At 35.3% G+C, this 25,510-nt stretch overlaps 1 protein-coding gene across 2 annotated transcripts in view; it reads right to left on the bottom strand.

Annotated features, from left to right (window-relative positions):
• Positions 1 to 25,510, bottom strand: part of FTO (FTO alpha-ketoglutarate dependent dioxygenase) — a 365,665-nt gene that overhangs the window by 233,046 nt on the left and 107,109 nt on the right. For both annotated transcript variants that reach the window (XM_012772616.2, XM_075995647.1), the window contains exon 4: positions 15,829 to 15,972. In XM_012772616.2, the coding sequence (XP_012628070.1) occupies positions 15,829 to 15,972 (144 nt within the window). The remainder of the gene's footprint in view (positions 1 to 15,828; positions 15,973 to 25,510) is intronic.

Here is a 25,510-nt window from a genome sequence, read left to right as displayed (position 1 = left end):
TGATTTCATTTCCTTTGGATATATACCCAAAAGTGAAATTGCTGGATCATAAGAAAGTTCTGTTTTTAACTGTTTGAGAAAACTCCATGCAGTTTTCCATAATGGCTGCACCAATTTACACTCCCACCAAGTGTACAAGGCTTCCCTTTTCTCCATATCCCGGCCAACACCTGTCATCTATTGCCTTTTGGATAATAGCCACTCTAACATGTGTGAGGTAATACTTCACTGTGGTTTTGACTTGCATTTCACTGATGATTAGTGATGTGAGCACATTTTCATATACCTGTTGCCCATTTGTATGTCTTCTTTTCAGAAATGTACATTCAAGTCCTTTACCCATTTTAACATCAGATCATTTGTTAATTTGCTCTTGAGTTTTCTGAGTTCCTCATATATTTCGGATATGAACTCCACCAGATGCATGGTTTGCAAATATTTTCTCTCACTCCATCGGTTGTCTCTTTACTATATTGATGTTTCCTTTGCTGTGCAGAAGCTTTATAGTTTGATACAATCCCATATATCGGTTTTTGCTTTTGTTGGATGGGTCATATCCAACAAATCCTTGCCCTGACCAATGTCAAGAAGCTTTTTACCTATTTTCTTCTGTTAATTTTACAATTTCAGGTTTTATGTTTGTTTTTACTCCATTTTGAGCTGATTTTTATACACAGTGTGAGTTAAGGGTCCAATTTCATTCTTCTGCATGTGATATCCCATTTTTTCACTACCATTTATTATTAAGGAAACTATCCCTTCTCCAACATATGTTCTTGGCATCTTTGTCAAAGATCTCTAGATTGTAAATATGCAGATTTCTAGGTTCTCTAACTTTGGTCCTTTGGTCTATATGTCTTCTTTTATGCCAGTACCATTCTATTTTGATTACCATAGATTTACAGTATATGTTCAGGTAGTGTGAAGCCTCCAGCTTTGTTTATGTTGCTCAAGATTGCTTTGGCTATTCGGGATCTTTTGCGATTCCACATGAATTTTAGAATCATTTTCCTATTTCTATGAAAAATGCCATTGGAATTTTGATAGGGATTTCATTGAACCTATGTATCATTTTTGGATAATATAAATGTTTTGACAATATTGATTCTTCCAATCCATTAAAAAAATCCATGTTTTATTTGTTCTTTTAATTTTGTTCATCAATGTTTCATAGTCTTCAATGTTCAGATCTTTCACTTCCTTGGTTAAATTTATTCTTACTAATTTCTTGTACTATTTTAAATAGGATTATTAATTTCTTTTTTGTACAGTTCATTGTTACTGTCTAGAAATGCAACTGATTTCTTTATGTTGAATTTGCATCCTGCAACTTTACTGAATTTGCTTATTAGTTCTAAAAGATTTTTGGTAGATCTTTACGGTTTTCTATATATAACATCATGTCATCTGCAAACAGTTTTACTTCTATCTTTCCAATCTGGATGCTTTTTAGTTCATTATCTTGCTTAATTGCTCTGGCTAGGACTTCCAGTACTATATTGAATAGAAATGCCGAAATTCAGTATTTTTGTCTTTTTCCTAATCTTAGGGAGAAACTTTCCAGCTTTTCATTGTTGAGGATTATGTTGAAGGTGAGCTTCTCATATATGGACTGTTTCATGTTGATATACATTCCTCCTTATATCTAATTTGTTGAGAGTTTTTATTATAAAAAAAATGCTAAATTTTGTGGAATGCTTTTTCTACATCAATTGTGATGATCATATAATTTTTACCTTTCATTTTGTTAATGTCATACATAACATTTATTGATTTGCACAGGTTGAACCATCCTTTTATCCCAGGCTTAAGATCATAGTATGTGAATATGGTTTCTTGGTATTTTGTTGAAGATTTTTGTATCTATGTTCATCAAGAATACTGAGCCTGTAATTTTCTTTTCTTGCAATGCCTTTCTCTGCTTCAGTATCATGATAATGCTAGCCTCATAAAATGAGTTTGAAAGTGTTCCTTTCTCTTCAATTTTTTGGAAGAATTGGGGAAGTACTGGCATTAATTCTTTTTTAAATGTTTGGTAGAAATTACCAGTGAAGCCATCAGGTCCTGGGCTTCTCTTTGTTGAGAGGTTTTGATTACTGATTCAATATCATTACTCATCATTGGTCATTTCAGATTTTCTATTTCATCATGATTCAGTCTTTGTAGGTTATCATGTGTCTAGAATTTTATCCATTTTTTCTAGGTTATACAATTTGTTGGAATATAATTGTTCACAGTAGTCTCTTAACCTTTATATTCCTATGGTATCAGTTGCAACATCTTTGGTTTCTTTACAATCTTATTTATTTGAGTCTTCTTTTTTCTTTGTCTAGCCAAAGTTTTGTCAATTTTGTTTATCTTTTCAAAAAACCAAATTTAGCCCAATGTGGTAGTATACACCTATAATCCTAGCTACTCAGGAGGCTGAGGCAGGAGGATCATTTCAGCCCAGGAGTTCAAGACTAACCTGGGCAACATAGCAAGACTTCATCTCTATAAGAAAAAAAATAAAAACAAAACTCAGTTTCATTGACCTTTTCCATTGCTTTTTAAATTTCTGTTTCATTTATTTCTGCTCTGATTTTTATTATTTCCTTCCTTCTGCTAATATTGGCCTTAATTTGCTCTATTAATACTTTTCCTAATTCTTTGAAGTACACAGTTTGGTTGTTTATTTAAGAGCTTTCTTTATTCTTAAGGTAGGCATTTCTTGCTATAAATTTCTGTTTTATAATGCTTTTCCTGAATCTCATAAGTTTTGGATGTTATATTTCCATTTTCATTTTTCTCAAAATATTTTTTGATTTCTTGACAAATTGCTTGTTCAAGTGAATTTTTTTAAATTTCCACATATTTGTGAATTTTCTAATTTTCCTCCTGTTATTGATTTCTAGTTTTATATCACTGCGGTTAAAAAAGATACCTGACATGATTTTAATCTTCTTAATTTTTTCAATACTTGTTTTGTGCCCTAACACATGATCTGTATTTCAGAATGTTCCATGTGCACTTGGAAAGAATGTGTATTCTTCTGCTATAGGATGGAATGTTTTGTATGTCTGTTACATCCATTTGGTTTATAGAACTATTCAAGTCTACTGTTTCTTTATTGATTTTGTCTGATCTATCAGTTGTTGAAAATGAAGTAACTCAACTCCCTTATTATTACATTACTACTTTTCTCTTCAGTTGTGCTAATATTTGCTTTGTACATTTACATGCTCTAATATTGGGTATATATATACAGTCATCCCTTGGTATATGCAGGGGATTATGTCCAGAACCTTCCACATTACCCAAGTCTGCATATATTCAAGTCCCACTGCCAGCCCTACAGAACCTGCATATATGAAAAGTAGGCCCTCCATATATGTGAGTTTTGCTTCTTGCTAATATTGTATTTTCAATCCTTATTTGTTCAAAAAAATCCACATATAAATGTTATACCTGTAAAGTTCAAACTCATGTTGCTCAAGGGTCAACTGCATTTATACTTGTTATGTCCTGTTGATGAATTGATTCCTTTAACATTATATGATAATGTTCTTTGTATCACGTGACAGTTTGGGATTTAAATTTTATCTTGTCTAAGTATAGCTACCTCTGCTCTCTTTCTGTTACTATTTGCATCAAATATCTTTTTTAAACACTTCATTTTAAGCCTATGTGTGTCCTTAGCTAAAGTGAGTCTTTTGTGGACAGCACATAGTTTGATCTTTTTTCTAATCCTTCTAGCCACTCTATGTCTTTTGATTGGAGAATTTAATCCACTTACATTTAAAGTAATTATTGGTAGGTAAAGACTTACTATTGTCATTTTGGTCACTGTTTTCTGATTGTTTTATAGTTTCATTGTTCGTACCTTATTCTCTTGCTGTCTTCCTTTGTGATTTGATAATTTTTCCAGTGGTATGCTTTGATTTCTATGTCTTTACCTCTTGTATATCTACTATGTTTTTCTTTATGGTTACCATGAGGCCTACATAAAACACACAAATAACTATCTATGTTAATAACAACTTAATTTTGACTGCACATAAAAACTTTACACATTAACTTCTCCTTTAATGTTTTGTTATTGATGTCATAATTTAAAACTTTTATGTGTATCCATTAACAATTATTGTAGCAATAGTTATTTTTAATACTTTTGACTCTTAGGTTTCATATAAGAAGTGATTTATACCCTACCATTACAGTATTAGAATATTCTTAGTTTGAGTATATTTTTTATCTTATAGTGAATTTTACAGTTTAATATGTTTTCATGTTGTTACCATCTTTACATTTTAATTGTTTAGCAATTCTGATAGGCAGGTCTAGTGGTGATTAACTCTCACAGCTTTTGTTTATCTGAGAAAATCTTTCTCTCTCCTTTATTTCTAAAGGACAACCTTGCCAGGTAAGGTACTCGTGGTTGGCAGGGGCGTTTTTCTTTCAGTATTTTGTACATATCATCTTGTTCTCTCCTGGCTCTAAGTTTTCTGCTGAAAAATCCACTTACAGTCTTATGGGGGTTCCCTTATATATGGTAGTCCACTTTTCTCTTACTGCTTTTGAAATTATCTCTTTGACTTTGGAGACTTTGGTTATAATGTGTCTTGGTGAATATATCTTCATAACTAATCTATCTAGAGTTCTTTGGTCTTCAAGGATCTGAATGTTAATTTCCCTCTTCAGATTTGGGAATTCTTCTGTTACTGTTTCTTCAAATAAGTTTTCTCCCTCTTTTTCTCTCTCTGCTCCTTTTGTCATTCCCATAATGTATATACTAGTTTGCTTGATGATGTCCTGTAAGTCCTGTAGGCTTTCATCACTCTTTTTCATTCTTTGCTGTTGTTACTTTGGGCAATTTCAAATGACCTGTCTCTAAGCACACTGATGCTTTCTTCTGCCTGATTGAGTTTGCTATTGAAGTTCTCTATGGAATTCTTCAGTTCAGTCATTGTATTCTTTAGTCCTAGAATTTCTGTCTGGTTTTTTGTTTGTTTATTTGTTTTTACGGTTCGATCTCTTTGTTGAACTTCTCAATGTAGTCATATATCGTTTTGCTGATTTAGTTTAGCTATCTATCTATCTGTGATCTATTATAGCTTACTGAGCTTCAAGATGATTATTTTAAATTCTTTGTCAGACAGTTCATAGATCTCCATTTCTGTAGGGTCAATTACTAGAGTTTTATGCTGTTCTTTGGTCATGTTTCCCTGATTATTCATGATTCCTGTGGCCTTGCATTGGTGTTTGCACATCTGAAGAAATAGGAATCTCTTCCAGTCTTTACAGACTGGCTTTGGGAGGGAAATCTCTTCACCAGTCAGCCCATACAGAGATTATGGATCATTTGGCCGAGTCTATAGGCAGACTTGCTGTTGGAGTCCTCAGGGGGGCTGGCCTGGTGTTTGGACAAGCAGGCAGGCAGGCATAATGTCTGAGTCCACTGGGGTGGGCCTGTAACATGGATCCATTAGGGCAGGTTTGGAGCTGGGGTCCACCTGGGTGGGCCTGCCCCATGGGTCTGGAAAGGCAGGCCCAAAATTTTGGTCTTTGGATACAAGCCTGGGTCCTGGGTCCACTGGGGTCAATCTGGCAACTTGGGTACATGAGGGTAAGCCTGGTGCTACCATGAGCCTAAAACCTAAGTCTTCGGGGTAAGCTTGGAACCTGAAGCCTGATTCCACAAGTACCAACTAGGCACCAGGGTCTACCGGGGCAAGCCTAGAGCTTGGACCCACTGATGACTGGGTCTACAAAGGCAGGCCTGGATCCTGAGGCCTTGAGAGCTGGCCTGGAACATAAGTCCATGGGGACAGGGCTGGTGCTGGGGTGGGTCTGGAAGCTGGGTTTGTGGGAACCAGCCTGGAGCTTTGGTCTGTAGAGGTCAGCCCAGCACCAGGGTTCACTGGGGTCGGCCTGTGGCTAGGTCCACAGCAAAGTCAGATACTCACTTCATTCTCTTTCCCTCACGCAAATGGTATCCTTTTTGACACTGTGCTACCTGGGCTTGCAGGAGGGGTGACATGAGTAAATTGAAACTGTCCTTTTTACTTTCTTTAATGCATCTTATTTCTGTACTTTACCCAGGTACTGTAATCTCTCACTTGGACTCCTTAGCTCTTGTAAAGGTATTTTATGCATGGTAACCATTCAGATTGATGTTTCTGCAAGGAAACAAGCACCAAAATCTCCTGTTCAGCCATCTTGCTTGAAAGTAGGGGATTAATTTTTAAACCAGTTTTTAGTAATCACATTTTCAAGGAATACTTAATGATAAGAAGAAAATGCTCAGAATATAAAAGTATTGGGTAAAAATACAAAACATTTAACAATATGATATTAATATGATACTTAACAAAAAGAAAAATACATGTTACCAAGTATAGAAAGAAACACCAGAAGGAATTAAAACAAATAGCTATAAATAATACTATCTCTTCTTTATACTTATTTATAGTTTGTAAATTCTCTATAATGAACATGTATCATAATTCATCAATTCCAAGGTACACATTTTTCCTTCATATTAAACATCTCTGAAAATATTTAACATCTCTTAAAAGTTATGGCATCGCTGACTAGATAATATATTATTACTTTTGTACTCAGCAATAAAAATAAGTACCATTAAATTTTAAAGCTACAAATAGAAATGTTCAATGAACACATACTTAGAAAAGAGGTATTCATTCACCAAATAAATAGGCTGGCATGAAGCCATCAGTGAAGGTAGTAAGAGTTTTGGCAAATCTTCCCCTAAATATAATTTTCTATGGGACTAAAAACTCTTCTATAAAAACAAGTGTGGCGATGAGGATGACCTCAAGGTACATAGCTTCCCCTCTGCCTCTTCTCCTTTTTTTAAATTTAACTTTTGTGGAATGCTTAGTTTGTTGTTAGGTTTTGAAGAGAATAGATTCTTGAGGTTAATAATTCATTTTTTCCATCTAAATATGCAAAAAGATCTTTAATCCTATTTTGGCAAGGGCTACCTTCCCCTTCTATTTTTCCAAGTTGCAACTCTTCCCAAGAGACCACAGGAGATAGGGGGTTGGGTAAATGGAAAGGTAAGAAGGGACAGAAGTTGGGTTGACAGAAAAGTTGATGAAGTATTAAAATAATTTTCTTTTCCTCCTTTGTATATGCAGAACCATCATTTCTACCCAGAGTTCCAGTGAACTATGGGGAGCAGAACTTCCCAAATAAAATTAATGAATGAAACAGAAGAAGCCACTTAAACCTCTAACTTCTATTTGTTCCCATACATTCTGACCTCCCTCTTTACTCACTACTATCTCACATCCAATTTTCCAACAGCAATTGAGAAAGATGGCTATGGTTTCTGGGTAATACTCAGGGAGGAAAAAAGGATGTTCTCTCCAAATATGTGGTAAGTTCCTACTATGTGCAAGGCTCTCAGTTCTGTATGCAGTATGAAAAATGTATAATATAGGTTCTCAAGAAGCTTAGCTCTTAGATGAGATAAGATTTCTACACCAATAAGTATAGACCAGACGGGAAAGAGAGTTGTAGCATCACACTGATTGGTTAGTACCCCTCCCATTGTGGGTACCCAACCAACTATAGGACATACTACAAAACCACTGTAACATATTGACTAAGGACTATAATTTATATCTTTTAAAAAAAACTTAATATGCTTATTAAGCCTATGCGACAAAGTCCAATGAATCTTCCAGCATGGGGTATATAGTCTGACCTTGAAACCTGAGTTCAAAAATAATGACACATTTACAGTCATTCTTCCATTGTCTTTACAGAAGTAGTAACTAATACATATAGGGTATAAATCTAATTAAAGAACTGAAAAATTATTTTCCACAGCTCATGCTTTTAGGAATTATATTATATACATAAATAGCCAAAGAGGGCATATTAAGACTGCTAACCACTGGGAAAACTTCCATGTACTTAACCCAGATGCAGAATTACACCAATACAGTATGATTCTGACTGAATGAATTATGAAAGAACAAAAAGATCTCAAAATTAATAGTAAAACATCCATCCTCAGCTTAACAGAAACCAACACATTATTTTTATCTTTGGTAGTTTTCTTATAAAAGATTTAGAAGACAGTGTACAGGTTGATCCAGATACTGTGTCAATTTAGAAAACTCTGTGATGTCATATGGTTACTTAGACCAGATATAAGGAAATAAAGCATGAGTCACTGTGTAAAGGAACAGGCTATCACAGAAGATTCTAAAGTCTGCCCCAGGTAATCTCCACGTGTTAGGTGAATAGCTGCTTGTTTGGGGAGGGACTTCAAAACCTTTCCAAGCAAGGAGCTTTCAAGGACAAAAAATAAATATTTCTTTTTTCCTGTATGTCCAAGACATATTGCCATGAAATGAAAGAAAAGCCAATCCCTGGTTCATTCATTCACTCATTAGTTCACCAGTTACTTAGTAAGCACTTACCGTGTTCAAAATACTGTGTTAGGTGCTATAGAAGACACAAAGCTAAAACAGCCCTTGTACTTAGAAATCTACGATGTAAAAGAATTTTTAGAAAATTCTAAGAAAGAGAAACACAAGGTACAGAGGTGAAAATGGAATTGGCAAAGGCATTTAATGAGAAGAAATCCAGTATAACTGTGGGGTGGGGTTTGAAAAAGCCAGAATTTATCAAACGTTAAACAAATCATGTGAGAAAACATCTAGTGATATAGAGATATCACTACAGCATGCTTCTTCTATTAATAAGAATAAATAAGGCCAATTATAAATTCCAGAGGGAGAAGAAAAGCCATACAAGAAAGTCAATCATGGTTCAAATACAAAGCAAACTAAAATCAAGCATGATTCTGAGCCTTGGATGAAGTGTACAATGTTGACCTGGCACTTGCAATATTCCTCAACTGACACAGCTTAATGATTACAGTAGATTACATTTTCTATTTGTGAATCTAGTCTATCTGGTTCTGCAATAAATAAGACCTCCCTAAGCATTATTATGTACTAGCTTTCAAATTTCAGATGAACTTAAGAGACGAAGTGTGTGCTAGCTTTACCAAAATTACAGATCTGTATATAAAGTTATAGACCTCAACAATGTCAAAGCAATGATATGGCTGAAAGAGAACTTCAATTCTCTAACTTACATACTAAAAGTCAAGAAAAAGTATCTATAAATTGGTTTTGAAAGTAAGCATTCAAGAAAAAACAAAATTAAAAGTAAATGTTAACTAGCAAAACTTAGCAAGAGTGAGAGGTAGTATAAGAGAGCTAATTCTATCATATTTAATGGATGAACAACCAAGAGTGCTTAAAGTTGTTAGATGAAGAAATAGATGTATATGTTTAAGAATTATGGAGGCATCAAAGAATAAAATGCAAGTAAGTCCCTTTCCATTTTAGATCTTCCTCAGCCGTTTATATTGTTATTTCCTAACATGTGCATTATTTTTATAATAACAATAATAATATGAAGGTACAGACATGAAAACATTTCTAGGATATACTAATTACATAAAAAAAGCAAATACTAGATTAATATGTTTATTAAAGTCCCATTTATGTTTCTTAAGATATATTTAAATATATTAACATAACTATATTTATGTTACTACTTACAAAAGGACGAGATGGGAGAGCAAGGGAAAAGAGAACTTCGGCATTTTATTCTATATAGTTTCATAATTTTGGATGCAAATACATGTATATATCTATCCCTTATTCAATTTTTCCCCTACATTTTTAAATAAAAAGGATACCATAACTATATAATTAGTAGACAGCATGGATCAGTGGTAGAAAGAATAGTTTTGGTCTCAGAAAAATCTGGATTCAAACAGAAGCTTCCCTAGGTATGTCACTTTGAACAAGGTATTATGCCTCTCTAAACTTCAGTTTCTTTTTCTAAAAGGAGCTTTCTGAGATCTAGTTCACATGCCATACAATTCATTCCATTGAAGTATATAATTCAATGTACTTTAGTATGTTCACAGGGTTGTGCGACCGTGACCACAAACTAATTTTAGAGCATTTCATACCCTCAAAAGAAACCCTCTACCCATCAGCAGTCAGCCTCCATTAATTTTCTTTTCTGGAACAAAATGAGTGTCAGAGGACAGGCCCTAACAGTCTTGTAACAAGGAGTAAACAAGATCCATCAAAGCTTCCAGCAGTGTCCAGCAATCAGTGGGCACTCAATACATGCATTTCAGGTACAGTTTGAGACAGAAATGATGTAGATATGAGCAAATGCCTGGATGTGATAAGATAGTGTAGGAAATAGGTAAAGGCTTTCAAATGGAACATACTCAGATCCCTATCCTCAGAGCAAATTCCATAAGTCATGGCCCTCTCCCCAATTCTACTAAATACAAAACAAAAAAAAATCAGGTATCAAGTCAAAAAGCAAAAATTTGAAAATGTCAGCATTTGGGGACATACTTTAGAGTAAAAGTTTCAGGAGGAGAGATAACATCCTCACCCCTGCAGAAAAAGTGAACACAAGAAGCAAATGGTGCAGTTGCTGAGAAGATAACAAGAATATCGTCAGTTCACATTGGACAAGCAGTTGAAACTATACTGTCATGTTTCTACTTTTCAAAGTGAAAATAAACATGACAGGTGCTCATTTGGCTGTTCAAGCACTTTCCACTTAAATGGCAATTCCTCAAGCTTACCGACTGCAGCCTCAAGTTATAATTTATTACTGTTTCTGTATTATTCCCTTGCCTCGGCAGAAAGCAGAATATAGCACCTACGTTTCAAGACCCATGAGAGGTAATAAAGCATAATTATTTTTAATTTATGATTAAGCCATAAATTATATGTACTTTTTTACTTTAACTGGTCAGTCAGAGGTTGGGGGAGGAAGGGAATGGGGTCACAGGAAGAAATAACAAAAGCCTCTTTCCTTTGCATAAAACGTCTAAATCAGGGCAAGTTTGAGGGACACCTGGAAGATTTATAAAGATACCACAACCAGTCTCCAAGTTAAGTCCCAAGGGAGCCACCAGTTAAAAGACTAAACTCCTAGAGGCCTCTGTTCTTCCTACTCACAGGCTACATACTCCAATGAGAGTGGCCATGTTGACTTGAAAAATAGAAGCTGGTGGAATTTCAGGTCATACCACATCAAACATTCGCAGTGCTCTGGGTCTTGCTGCCTCTAAGCCATAGGTATTTCAAGGAAGGTAAACTTAATCTATGAAAAACTACTGCCCAGGATCTATAAGTAAAGTCAGCCTCAATCAAAGTAAGACTGATTACCACAGGGCTTGGATACACCAATGGCCAGATATTAACTCTTCTCACCCTCAAGAATCCATTGGTGAGATTTCCCTTTCTTGTAGTTCCTTTATGTGACAAATATATATGAAACAGTAAGGTGCAGAGCTGGCAAAACTCAGGACATGAAGCAGCATAAGGAAAAAAGCATTCGACATTCTTCTATCATCCACGTGCCTCACTGGTTCATCCGCATGCCATGGCCGAACCGCCAGTCTTCATAGTAAGTCCCCACATTCAAATCCTAGCTTGCAAGCACTAGCCCATACATTTTCTTATTTGTACTCCCACTTACACTGGGAAGGAAGGATCATTAAGCACCCACTTTACAGGCAGAGACTCAGAGAGGTGCTAACAAGGCATAGCCAATCTGGAGCCTGGTCACTTGACAGAGAATCCCCTGGCCTTTTCATTATTTCTCTACCCTAAACCGTTGGCGAGGTAAAGCAAAACCAAAAAAGAAACGCTATGCATTTCAATTTATATGGCTTTTTTTCTTTCTTTTTTGCAGTGGAATTTTTACCTGGCAAATAACTGCAGCTTTGAAATAGCTGATTGTTATAGTAACAACAGGTATTTGAAAGTGAGGTTTAGTTGGGTTTAAGAAAACAAAAGTAAAGAGAGCAGAGAGAACACAGTTACAAATAGTGACATATACAAAACAATAATAAATTAAAGATGGGAAAAAACAGGATTTGCCCCCAGTGTTTACCTAGCACTCACCTTTGTCCTGAAATATCCCACCTCCACACCCAGCTCCTGGTTAATGAACATAATTTTGTTGATGTCCCTTGAACTGTATAATCTGTTCCACAAAAAACAAACCCACAGTTTGTCTCCAGGCCATTTTTAAGTCCCTAACTCCCTGGTTACATTCAGTCTATGGAAAACATCTGTGGCAAAGTAAATCATCCTACTTTGAGCAAGACCAGAGTGTATTTTTTTTTTTTCTCTAAGTGTGTTTTGAAGTCCTGGTTGGAAAATTAGTGAAAATTGTAAATCTGTTTGCAAATCTGGTCATGTCTAACTCCAAGATTAGGGCAAAGATTCCAATTTAAAAGTAAAACCGTGACAACCCCAGTTAAGCGTGTCCTCAGGCACTGCCAGCAGGGCCTTCACTCACTTCCACAGGCAGTGGATTTATTACAGGCACCCGACACGTTCCCCATCAGACACCCCTGGAGTATTTACTTGAGACAGCAGGGTTCAGTCTGCACTTCCTCTGCAGACCAATATATTATTATAAATTGAGCTAAACTGTTTCCTTTTCATAAGTGCTATGAAGTTCAGATTTCAGATATCAGCACAGGGCTGAGGTCCCTCCGTGGGGCTCCATGTGCTATTTGGATTGAAAAGGAAAGAGAAAAGGCAGCATTATTAGAGCATGGTTGCTTTTATTTTTGATTGTTTCAATAAGAGGAGATGAAAGAAGGTTCATTTTAGAAATCAGATATGGTATCTTAATAAGAAAATATATTTTAAATGCAGAACCCCATTTTAAATGGGGTTCACTGTGCTGGGCTTGGCACAGGTCAGCAGGGTACCAACTATTTCACCTATATCTGAAGGTAGGAAATCAGGAGATTTTATAACATGGACAACAACTGCTATAAAACAGTAACACTAATTTCTTCAGTTTATCACATATAATAGCTGAAGGGACCCAATGTGTATTTAAAAATTTATATTCATTATAACATGTAAATTAAATGAATGTAATTATTTAATGTTTTCATCACGAATCCATTTAAAAAAAACATAACTTTAAAAAAAATGGAAAAGAAGGTAACAAACAGAACATGATCATCTCCTCCTTTTCTTCTCTTCCTGAACAATTTAGTCCTAAAGCCATTAGGTGAGGCAGAGGCATCATGCTGGGTTGAAGAAAGGGCAAAAAAGCCCAGAGCAGGGCTCAGCACTTGAGTAGGGTGAGGAGGGCATCAGTGCTGGGGGAGCAGGGGTGGACACACATGGGGTGTCAGGTCCCAAGTAGGATAAAATGGCAAGATACAATCCACGCTTCTTACTACCTGTGTAACCACGGTTAACTACCTACATAAATGTAACCTCAATGTCTTCTTCTGTAATACAGCTAATATTTGCTTCTCAGGGTTGTTGAGAAGATTCAAAGAAAGCTTGACTTATTTTTATTCATATTACTACTACAATTCCAGACACATCTATGTCTAGAAAAAGACTGAAAAGGAATACACTAACTCAGGCATGAACCTGATTTTTATATTCTTTCATTTTATACTTTTCAGAGTTTCTTTTCTCTGCGATGAGCACATATTGCTTTTTTAATCAGAAAAGAGCACATAAGATGTTATTAAATATATGGAATATAGCTGAACTTTTAAAATGCATATTTACTATGTTCATATACAGAAAAAAATTAATAAAGCCATTTTAAGATACCATCTGGCTGTCATTTCTTTTAAAGAAGCAAGTTGCTAATAGAAACTCCTGAACCTTCAAAGTATCCAAAGAAAAGTGATTTATTGGCTAAAATTAATATCTATTCAGACTCAAACAAATATTCACATTTGAGTGGCACAGAAAAAAATGAATTAATAATCCGTTTACCTATAAACGACACTCAACAAAGGCGTAGGGACTGCAGGACAGAAACTTAGTTTCTGTAACAATAATTTATTGTATATTTCAAAATAGTTAGAAAAGGAGAATTATAATATTCCACACACACACAAAAGATAAATGTTTGAGGTGATGGATATCCCAATTGCCCAGATTTGATCATTCAAATCAAAATATCACATGTATCCCCAAAATATATACAACTATTATACATAGGAAAGAAAGAAAGCAGAAAAGAGAGAAAGAAAGAAGAGAGACAGAGAAAGAAAGAGAGAGAAAACAAAGAAGGGAAAGAAGGAAAGAAAAGAAGAAAGAAGCAGAGCGAGAAAGAAAACTTAGTTCCTGATGTCAGGCAGAGGAGACAGAGGGGAAGAGACGACCTTACAACATTCCCACATAGAGATTTCAGTATACTGGGATCAAGTCAAAACGGTCCTATTTAGAGTGGGAGAAAACCATATATGAAGCCTACAACCCATTCTGGTCCCTGTTCTGCCTCATACTAAGTGACCTTAGGAAAAATCACTTAGAAAAAGAACAATCTCTGCCATCTCCCTCACAAAGTCACTTACAGGTTGAGATTGCTTATGTGAAATTAATGTGTAAACTACAAAGCAACATGTGAAATGAAAGGCAAGAGGTTAGGGGCTTGCTTAGATTATTAGTGCTCAGCAAATGGCAGGAATCGCCCCATGAGAAGAATTTAAGAGGTAAAGGGACACAGCATTAAGTATCACTGAATCACACTGTGAGAAAGAGCCCCTATGTAATAATCTTGCAATTCTCTTGCACACACTGAGGAGAAAGACTCAGGTTGGTACCACTACGCAGTGAACACCTTTCTGGCAGTTACCAATCCTCCTTTTTAACAAAGACAGAACAGGACCCAGCTCAGGATATCCAGCAAACAAAAGTAGCAGACACTAAATACTGTTTTAGTTTCTCTAGATTTATATTTATAAAACCCTCCTAATTATACCTCATCATATTGGTTTCCCATTTAAGATAGTGATACAAAGTCCCCTTTTAAAATAAATTCATTTCGGTGAAAGATAAAAAAGTTACTTTATTTAGAGAGAAATGGCACATAAATAATTGCACAAGTAGTGGAGTTATTCCATACTCTGATTCCTAAAAGGCAAGAACGAAGATCTATCCACCTCTAATATCTCTCCCAGAACCTTACATGGTACCTGGAACATAGTGGACTCTCCACAAATACTCAATTAACTGGGAATTAATTCTTATCATAAATTCTGGGCTTCAGCCCTGATTCTTCCTGGCACCAAAACCAACATATGAGTAGATTTCCCTAGACAGATAGGAGTGAGATAAACCCTGAATAATCAGTAGCTAGAGCCAAGTAGAGACTAAACCCTGAGAAGGTCTGTGAATAAAAAAGGACACTGTTTGCACACTGAGCATGGGAAAACAAGTAGAAAGTCCAAAAACAAAATTAAAAGCTTACAGCAAAGAAGCAAAAAACAAAGCCCCACAAACACCACAGCTTCGGTTAGCCTAAGCACAGCTGAAATACTGCTTCCCACAGAACCAAATGACAAAAGGAGAGAAAGGTCTGGTTGTCAAGTCAGCTGTTCCTGAGAATAAACTAAATTCAAAACGAGAAAAAATTCTCTCACTATTAAAACTTATACAGACAGTGAAATATTTTAAAAAGTTACACTGAGAAGTTGAGTTGGATGATTTAATGGCTCTGATGAAGAATCCTAAAAAATTGTTTAGCACGTTTGGGGAACTCCATAAATACTTAGAATAAAATGAAAAGCAACTTGAAAAAATTTAGCAGTATCTCAAAAAAAAAATAGTTACATGTTCTTATAAAGAAGTTTTATTGTTAATATAAAATACTCAAAAAGTTTATTTCAAAAGACATATTCAAAATATGTCAATAATTTAAAATTTAGACATTAGAGCATCAATATAATTTTGATTCTCCTAAGTCTAAGATTACCAAGCATAAAATAGCAGTCTCCTTGGTGAAGGGGTATTGCCAAACCAGGTGTCTCTATGTCCCAAGAGATCTTGAAACCAACATGCCAAGTATCTGGGTCTCTGCCTTCGAGATGAGAGTCATCGTCACTCTCCTCCTCAGGGCCTGTCAAAAGAGAAGAAAGTGGTCAGAAAGGAAATGTTTAATCTAAACTTCTAGGTTTTATAGTAATTATTTTAAAAATAATTTATATTTTAATAAAATATGGATGCTAAGTGAAGTATATTCTCTTTTATGTCATTTTAAAAATACATTCTAGGATATTTTCAATGTGTCACTTATTTTTTCATCAAGAATCCTTAAGTAAAATGATGAGGAAATAACCACTGATACCAAGGAAGATAAAAGAAGATTATTTTTTCCTTTCCAAGCAAATAAATCAGAAAATATAAACTAAACACATAGTGTTTTAGGGATGTATTAATTACAAAAATTGATCCAAGAAGAGGTAGAAAAGCTAAACAAACCATAGAAGGTATAGAGAAGTTATCAAAGAACTCTCTCAGGAAAATATAGGCTCAGAGAGTTTCTAAGGAAAATTCTACTAAGGCAATAAATAATTTTAATACACTTTAAATTGTTTTGTTGTTATTGTTGTTTAAGACAGAGTCTAACTCTGTCGGCCAGGCTAGAGTGCAGTGGCATCATCATAGCTCACTGCAACCTCAAACTCCTGAGCTCAAGCGATTCTCTTCCCTCAGCCTCTTCAGTAGCTGGGACTACAGGCACATGCCACCACGTCCGGCTAATTTTTTCTATTTTTTGTAGAGATTCTGTCTCACTCTTGCTCAGGCTGGCCTCTAAATCCTGGTATCAAGCAATCCTCCCAACTTGGCCTCCCAGAGTGCTAGGATTACAGGTGTGAGCCACCATGCCCATTCTAAATTTCTTAAAAGCACAGAAAAATAAATTTCCAAATTCTTTTCATGAATAGAACAATATGTATCAAAACCCAAAAAGAAAATGCATAAACTCATAAACCAATCTCCTATCTGACAATCAACACAAAATTCCTAAATATAAGGAAATAGAATCCAAATTGGCAGCATATTATTAATAAAAGAATAACATTCCATGACTGAGTAGAATTTATTCTAGGAATACAAAGATGGCTCAACTTATACTTAAAATTCGTCATATTCAAAAATCGAAACAAAACAAAAAAAATCATGAGTCACCACTCTGGTGACACTAAAATATTTGATAAAATACAACATCCTTTCATGATAGAAACCTCAATAAAATAGGAATACCTGGCTATTTCCTTAACATGGTAACATATAGATCTGTCTCAACCCCAAAGCCAGCATAATATTTTAATAGAAAAACACTGGAAACATTCACAAAGTTAACAATTAGAAAAAGATGTCCTTTTTCACCATAATGATTCATTATTATTCTGGAAGGAATGGCCAACACAATGATGCCCTCCGGAATTGTATAACAGAGCACTCTTAATAAGACAAAATAAGAGATACGAAAATTTTTAAATAAGAAAAACAAAATTTGCATATGATTATTTATCTGCAAATAATGAGGAAAATACATCTCAAGCAATAGGCAAATTAAGAAAATGCTATGATAGGCTCAGAATTAAATTACAGTAATTAACAACTTATAAAAACAAATACCCCATTTATAGAAATATCCACTAAAATTTTATATGCATTGTCTGTATGAAGAAAAATTTTTAAAAGCCACTGAAGGGGACAAAAGAAAGTTTAAACAGATGTTATGGAAATGTCAGAATAAAAAGACCAACTGGATTGTTTTCTAGATGAGTGTGGCTGGCAACTATAAAAGCTGATTCTATAATACAAATACATATGGAGGTATAAACAAGCAAGAATTGTCAAGGAATGTTTTTCTTAATATATAAAGAGCTCCTACACATCAATAAGATAAAGATCAACAGACTAATTTTAAAACCCATAAAGGAAATAAAACTAGCTTGTAAAAACACAAAAAGATGTTCCAACTTATTCACATAAAATACAAATTAAAGCCACAAGAGAGATTTTTCACTATCAAACCAGAAAAGATCAAAAAGTCTGAAAAAATACATTGTTGGTAAGAGTGTAGCAAAATGACATACTCATACTCTCTGTAGAGGACAATTTGAAAATACTATCAAAATTACAAATGCACATACCCTTTGACCCTTATAGGAATTCCACCTTTAAGAATACACACTAAAATTCTTACTTGCAGGGGTTGCAAAATGACTGTTGAGTAAGTAGATTTATTGCAGTATCATTTACAAGAGTAAGAGATTTTATAATAACTCAAATGTTCATAAATAGGTTTCTGGTTAAATAAATTTTGACATGTATAGACAATAAAATAATATGTAGCCACTAACAATAATATGAGTATGTACTGATATGGAACTATCTAATATATTTTTAAAGGAAAAAACTAATAGACTATAATTTAGATTTTAAAATCCTACTTTGGATATTGTTTAATTCTCTAAGTTTGAATTTAAAATCTCATACTGCTATATTAATATAATCTTCCCTTTTTTCATACTAACTCTTCTAATACATGTTTCCTCAAGTACTTTTTAGTTAAGAGCATCTTTTAATTAGACTTCTTTAAAAATAACTTCATTGAATAAAAAGTCCAAAGCTATTTCCTTGGTTAATCCCAAAACTAATTGAAAAAAAAAAATCCTATGGAACAGGGATAAATACATATCAAGCAATACATCTGATTTGTGGCTTTTTTGAGCCCTAGTGAAGAATTCTGAAACTTTCTCCAAGTTCACTGAGAAAGAGTGGCATGATCAATTACTGATGTCTGCTGTGGACACTAGAATGGTTAGTGACAGCCCCTGCACTGGATAGAATGGTTGCTATCCATGTCTGATGGCATTCTTCAGGCAGTTCTTATACATACATTGCACATTGTTACACTTGTAAATACCAGAATTTGCTAAACTAGAGCTGGTGGAAAAGAATTTACAAAAGTGTACAGCTTGACCTGCACTATATTTCCTTAACAGATCTAACGTAGTTGCCAAGTGATAAAAGTACTTTGCACAAAAGTCCAAATTCCCAGCTACTCTTGAATTACAAGATCTGGTATCACTGAGCAGTCACAAGTGGCTATAGGTAAGAAGGAGCTGCCTGCCCCTTTCAGATGAGGTATGTGGTCTCTACTAGTCACCGTCGCCAGTTAACCACCTCACTTTACTTTTTTGTGGCACCTGCCTGGACCCTACAGCAAAGTCTGTGGACTTTGCTCTGTAGCTGGTCCATAGAGCCCACAGGCAAATCAGGCTCATGACCTGCTTTTATAAAATAAAGTTTAACTAGAACACAGTCATGCCTGATCATTTACATAAATGGCCGCTTTCACACTAACACTGAGGTCGAGCAGCTAGGATACAGACTGTGAAACCCACAAAGCCAAAAATATCATCTGGCTCTTTACAGAAAATGTTTGCCAGCCCCTGTTCTCAAGTCTTGATATTTGTGATTTGAGGTCTACTGCACATATTAGTTAAGAAGCTAAGACGCATAAAATAATAATGATGGAATGTGATGAATACCTAACAGTGTGACATGACTAGTGATAGCATATGACATAATAAAGTAATTGATACTAAGTTAGTTGATATTTAGGTCAATTTAGCAAAAGAATATTGACAGAACAACTGTTATGTTTATATTTGTGATAACCCAAAGCTGCGGGCTGCTTCATTCCAGGGAACCCGAATGATAACAGAGATAGCAAATACCACAAGAAAAAACAATAGAAATAATTTAAGAGGGTTTTTCGTATGTCCCTCTCTGGTCAAATCAATTATACCGTAACTACAAAAAGAAAAGATTTTTAAATCTCAAAGGCAATGGCTTTCAGGCAGTTTTAATGCCATAGCCTGTGGACAGTCCAACAAATGGTAATCTTTATAGGCTAAAAGGCTAGTTGACTACTTTCCCCACTTCCATCTTGGTACTCTTCTCAATCTGGCACCAATAAAGTCCTGAATGACAATCAGAGACAGCAATTGCAATCAGTGCTTCCTGATGCCTCCCATAAATCTAGCACCTTTGAAATGTGCTCATTAAAATGATGTTTTGGTGAGGGATTTTCCCTCCACTGGGCTGGGTAGGGAGGAGGAAAGTTGCATGTCTGATAAATTTTTTTATTGCTTAAGTATAGGGTTCTTATTTTCTCAATGAAATCAACTTGTAATTATCTATAGCAACTGCAACTGATTACTCTTCCCCTGTGTTATTTTGGAAACAAGCAGAGGCAACAGGTTCCTACTTGCCTTTAAGCCTAAGTAAAACTGAAAGGATTTTAAGTGTCTCAGTGTGTTCAGTACATTCCCAGCTCCCACTAACCAAACTGTTAAAAAAGTAAAAGATGTGACAAAACACAAAAGACTTAAGTTTAAAATGCCCAAAACATCCCCCCTAAACTAACCAATTTGTTGTCTTATGTTAACTAGTTTTTGAGAAAAAATCAATTTCATTTAATAAAGGATAAATGGCAAACATTTTGTTTACATTTTTAAAGCCATGTACAACCGCTGCTATATAGGAAACAAAGATAAAAGCCAGAGAATGACAGTAGATACTACAGTGCTGATCAAATAAAATATATTGTAAAAACTTTTGTACCATATTTAATAACATCGTATGTTGTGAATTTCCCTCCTATGTAAATATTCATCATCACCACACATTACAGATCCTGAGGCAAGAGAAACCCAGAAGTTGTAGACGGTCAGCTGGTATATGAAGCCTAATGATGCCTTATCTGTCCAATGATGATCTATCACATTCCGATGTCTGGATGGGGAATCCAACTTTAAAAATGGAGGGAGACAGAAAGTGAAAGGGGAGGGCATGAGGTTGGGAAGACACATTCTAGCAGGGAAACGACATGGTGCGTGTGTAAGACCACAATCACTTCTGGGTTACAAGAGGGCCATGTGAATGACATGGACTTACAAGAGAAGAGGTTGGAGACGTGGGCAGAGACCAGGACCAGGGTTTTGTGAACCATAGTATAGAATCTAGCTTTATACTGAGGGCAGTGACATACACTGAAGATCTGTTTTCAGAATAATCTCTGGAGGGTACAAGCTTTTATGTGCACACTTAGCATACTTTTTCTAGATACGTTCCCGTTCCCAAAGTCATAGCAAATGGGTACCGTACAAGCCAGAGAACATTTGGGAACACCATAGAAGGACTGCGTCCCTAAGAAAGAAAGGTCAGCCAAGCTGAGAAGCCTCCCTGCCAGCGTTCCACAGCTCAGCAATGCTTTCCTTGGTAGGCTGTGAGGAACAGGAGTCAGCCTGCTGCTGACACAGAACAAACTCCTCAGCCACCAAGGATGAAATGCTCTAAAGGAACAAGAATTTAGAAAAGTCTGAAGGGGGATTGGGGGAAACTAATCAGTCCCAGCTCAGAATCTATAACAAGAAGCTGCTCTCAGATGCCTCGAAACAAGCCGTACAGGACAAATGTAGTCCCTTGACACAGATAAACTGTAAAATTAATTATAAGTTTTTGGGGATTTCAGGCGAAATATTGAAAACTCTTTATGGAAAAATCTAAAGCTTTTCAACATGATGTCTGGCTCTGTCAACTTTCAGATTAAGCATTTGGAAAAAAAAAATTTAAGATAAAAATATTCACACACATAGGAGAACCTCATTACATCACATTTCATGGACTTGGGAGAAAAAATTGAAAGCAGGAAAAGGAGAGAAAAATTGCTTTGGGGGCCCCTGGCAAAAGCTTCAAAATCACTACATTATCTGAAGTAAAATATAAAATGAGGAAAGGAAGCAGAGATACTTTTCAAACAATACATTCTCCAAACCAGAGCTTCTAATAATATTCCCTGGGAAACAGGAAGGTACAGAGAGAGTTGTGGAGACTCACAGGAAACTCTGACTTGTAAATAACATAGAAGACCAGAACCAAAGGAGGTTAATCAAAACAGGACAATTATTTGTTCATCTACTTTCAGATACAGCCTTATCCAAGGTTCAAAGTATACATCCAACACCCAGTCTCTTTCCTTCCCAACACCCACGAAAAAGAAAGAGAGTAGCCACAAAAGCTGGGGGCAGAAGAGCCAAAAGATGAAGGGGAAGAAAATGGAAACTGATCACGCCATTAGTGTTGAAACAAGGCCCACGTGAAGCCAGTAAGACCCCTGGCCTTAGTATTCAATGAGACAATTCCTTACCTTTTTAAATTAAGCCCTCTTTAGGTCTGATAGCAAAATAATCCTAATACTGAACAGAGACTGCAGTTGTGGAAATCAAAGAGTTATTGGAAAGAGGCCACAATGTTGTTGAATAGTACAAACTCCTCAAGAAGTATAAATACTTACTGATTGGGGGCAACAAATACTCATTTTACACTATATGCAGATACAAAAAAGGATGAAGACACAAATTATGCCTTTAAGGACCTTACAAGTCTAATTCAAACATGTATAAAACTATTTACCTATAGCCTCAGAAGTCAGGACAGTGTTTCCGATTGGATGGAAGAAGACACTGGAAGGAAGTACTTCCAAGATCTTGATATGCTTTATTTCTTGATCTCTGAGTTGGTACAATTCTTTAGGGCAATTCTTCAAGTTGTAAATTTATGATGTATATTTCAATAATTTTTTTAAAAACTAAATAGACAGGTTGGAAGATAAAGAAATCTCCCAGAGATTAGATTTTTTAAAAATACGCAAAGATTAAAAATAAGAGAATAAATAAGAAAACTAGAGGAAGAGTCCAGAAGGTTCAACAACCAAATCCTATGAATTCCAGAGAAAAGAGAAAACTGGAGAGGAAGAAATAATTAACAAAGTAATTCAAGAAAATGTCCAACAATTGAAGGGCATAAATTTCCAGATTGAAATGCCTATAAAATGCCAGTGTAATAGATGAAAAATATCCCTGTGAAATTGTAAAACATTAGAAAAAGAACCAACAAAAAAGTGACATAAAAGCTAAAGGAAAAATTAGAATTCTTGGCATGAACACTGGAAGATAAAAGACAATAAGGCAATGTCCTCAAGATTCTGAATAAAAGAATCATTTCCTACCAAGATTTTCATACCCAAAGTATCTACACATGTCAACGTAGAATAAAGATAATTTAAGACATTCAAAGTCTTGTAAATTTACCTCCTAAGCATCCTTTCTCAAGAAACCACTGAGGGACATGCTCTAGCAAAATAAAAAACCATCAGGAAAGAGCGAGACATGGAATACAGTAATCTGAAGAGTAAACAAAGAACAGAGGTAAAGGGAATCCACAGGATTATAATGAACAAATACCACAAAATGGGATAGCTGTGCATCAGGCATGGTGGGTAACCAGTCCAGATTGAGCAAATGAGAAGACTCTAGAAGACATTTCTTCAAGAAAATGAAAGTGACAGAATGTATCTGATGGTTCTGAAGCTCTTGAGAGATTTACCAGTGGCCCCCAACCTTTTTGGCACCAGGGACTAGTTTCATGGAAGATAACTGTTCTACGCACCAGGGTGGTGAGGGAGATGGCGAGCCATGGGGAGCGGCTGTAAATACAGATAGAGCTTCGCTCGCTCGCCCACCACTCACCTCCTGCTGTGCAACCTGGTTCGTAACAGGCCATGGACCAACACTGGTCTGTGGCCCAGGGGTTGGGGATTGCAGATTTAGACAACTGATAGAGAGCATGGGATTTAATTCGTCATAACTACACAGAAAACTATGCAAACACTCAAAAAGAAAGACCATTGTTAACACCAGAAAAAAATGAAAAGTTAAAAAAAATGGAAAGCTGATCATAATTTATGACAAGCTCTGGAAAACATTTTCAAGGACATGATAACTATAACTATAACAGAACCAAATGGCAATACATCTATAATGGAAATATAGGGGAATCAGAAGAACATGCATGTGTAGGGAGATAAGGAGCAAAAGGAGAGTGAAATAAATCTTCACCTTCTATATTAGGATGCCAATAGATAATGCGCAAAACAATATGTGATTAACACCAAAAGCATTACCTGAAAGAAAAGAATAGAAATTATTGCCCCTATGAAAATGGAAAGAAAAGGTATAAATTACTGCTTTTTCTTAACAAACATATAGAAATATTTGGCTTTTTAAAAATATATGAATATATAATTTTAATAAAAACTAAAAATTCCTAACATCTACTGAATGCTTACCATGTGCTAAACCCTGTTGTTAGGTTCTTAGCCCTTTATATATATTTAATCCTCACAATTCCTAGGTGCCTACTGTTCTTACCATATTTCACAGATGAGAAAACTGAGTCACAAAGAATTCAAATAACTTGCTAAAGGTCCCACAGCTAATTAATATCAACACAAACGATGTCATTTAATAGTAAAGAATTAAAGTGCCCAATTAATGTCATAGACAATTAGGTCTCTTCCACTTTAATTTGTTCTCTCATCCCTTGGTCATCACTTTAATACATTATTAAATATTCAGCTATTCTAGGAGAAAATATTTGCAATCACATATCTGACAAGGGATTGATATCTAGAATATCTAAAGAACTTGGTAAAACTCAATGACGAAAAAAACAATTCAAAATGGATAAATGCCTTGAATAGACTTCTTAATGAGGACATGAAAAGTTGCTCAACATCATTAATAATTAGGGAAATGCAAATCAAAACCACAATGAGACACCACTTTACACCAATTAGGATTATTATCAAAAAACAGAATATAAGTGTTGGCATAGATCTGGATAAATTAGAACCCTTATGCATTCCTGATGAGAATGTAAAATAATCCAGTTATATGGAAAGCAATAAGGCAGTTCCTCAAAAAAGTCAACATAGAATTATCACTTGAACCAGCAATCCCACTTCTGGGTATATACACAAAAGAACTGAAAAGCAAGGACTCAAGCAGACATTGGTATGCCAATGTTGACTGCAGCATTATTCACAATAGCCAAAAGATGGAAACAACCCAATGTCCATCAATGAATGAACTGATACACAAAATGTGGTATATACATACAACAGAATTATTCAGCCTTTAAAAGGAATAAAATTTTGATATATACCATAACATGGTGAACCTTGAGGACATTATGTTAAATGAAACAATCCAGACACAAAAGAACAAATACTATATGACTCCACTTATATGAGGTACCCAGAGTACTCAACTACATAGAGACAGAAAGTAGAACAGTGGTTAACACGGGATAGAGGAAGGGAAAATGGGGAGGCATTGTTTAATGGGTACAGAGTTTCTGTGTGGGATAATGAAAAAGTTCTGGAGATGGACAGTAGTAATAGTTTCACAACAATGTGAATGTATTTAATGCCACTGAACTCAACACTTAAAAATGGTTATAATGGTAAATCTTATGTATATTTTATCACAATAAAAAAGAGGGAAAAAAATGCTACTCATTTTAAAATAGAGATTCAAGAATTATGAGGTCAAATTTCCATCCTTAAGGAGATTCAGCTTTTCCCAAAGGCATGAATACGAATCCTAGAATTCCAAGAAAATTATTGCAAAGCCCCTATTTTCCAACCTATCACATACTGAACAGGAAACATGGACTGGCCTCTCTTCTTTTTGTGAGCCTTCTTGGCTCTTCATGGGAGACCTAGAAAA

The sequence above is a fragment of the Microcebus murinus genome, chromosome 20 (assembly GCF_040939455.1).
Source record: "Microcebus murinus isolate Inina chromosome 20, M.murinus_Inina_mat1.0, whole genome shotgun sequence".
Classification (NCBI taxonomy): domain Eukaryota; kingdom Metazoa; phylum Chordata; class Mammalia; order Primates; family Cheirogaleidae; genus Microcebus; species Microcebus murinus.
This window is presented reverse-complemented; position numbering and strand designations above follow the sequence as displayed.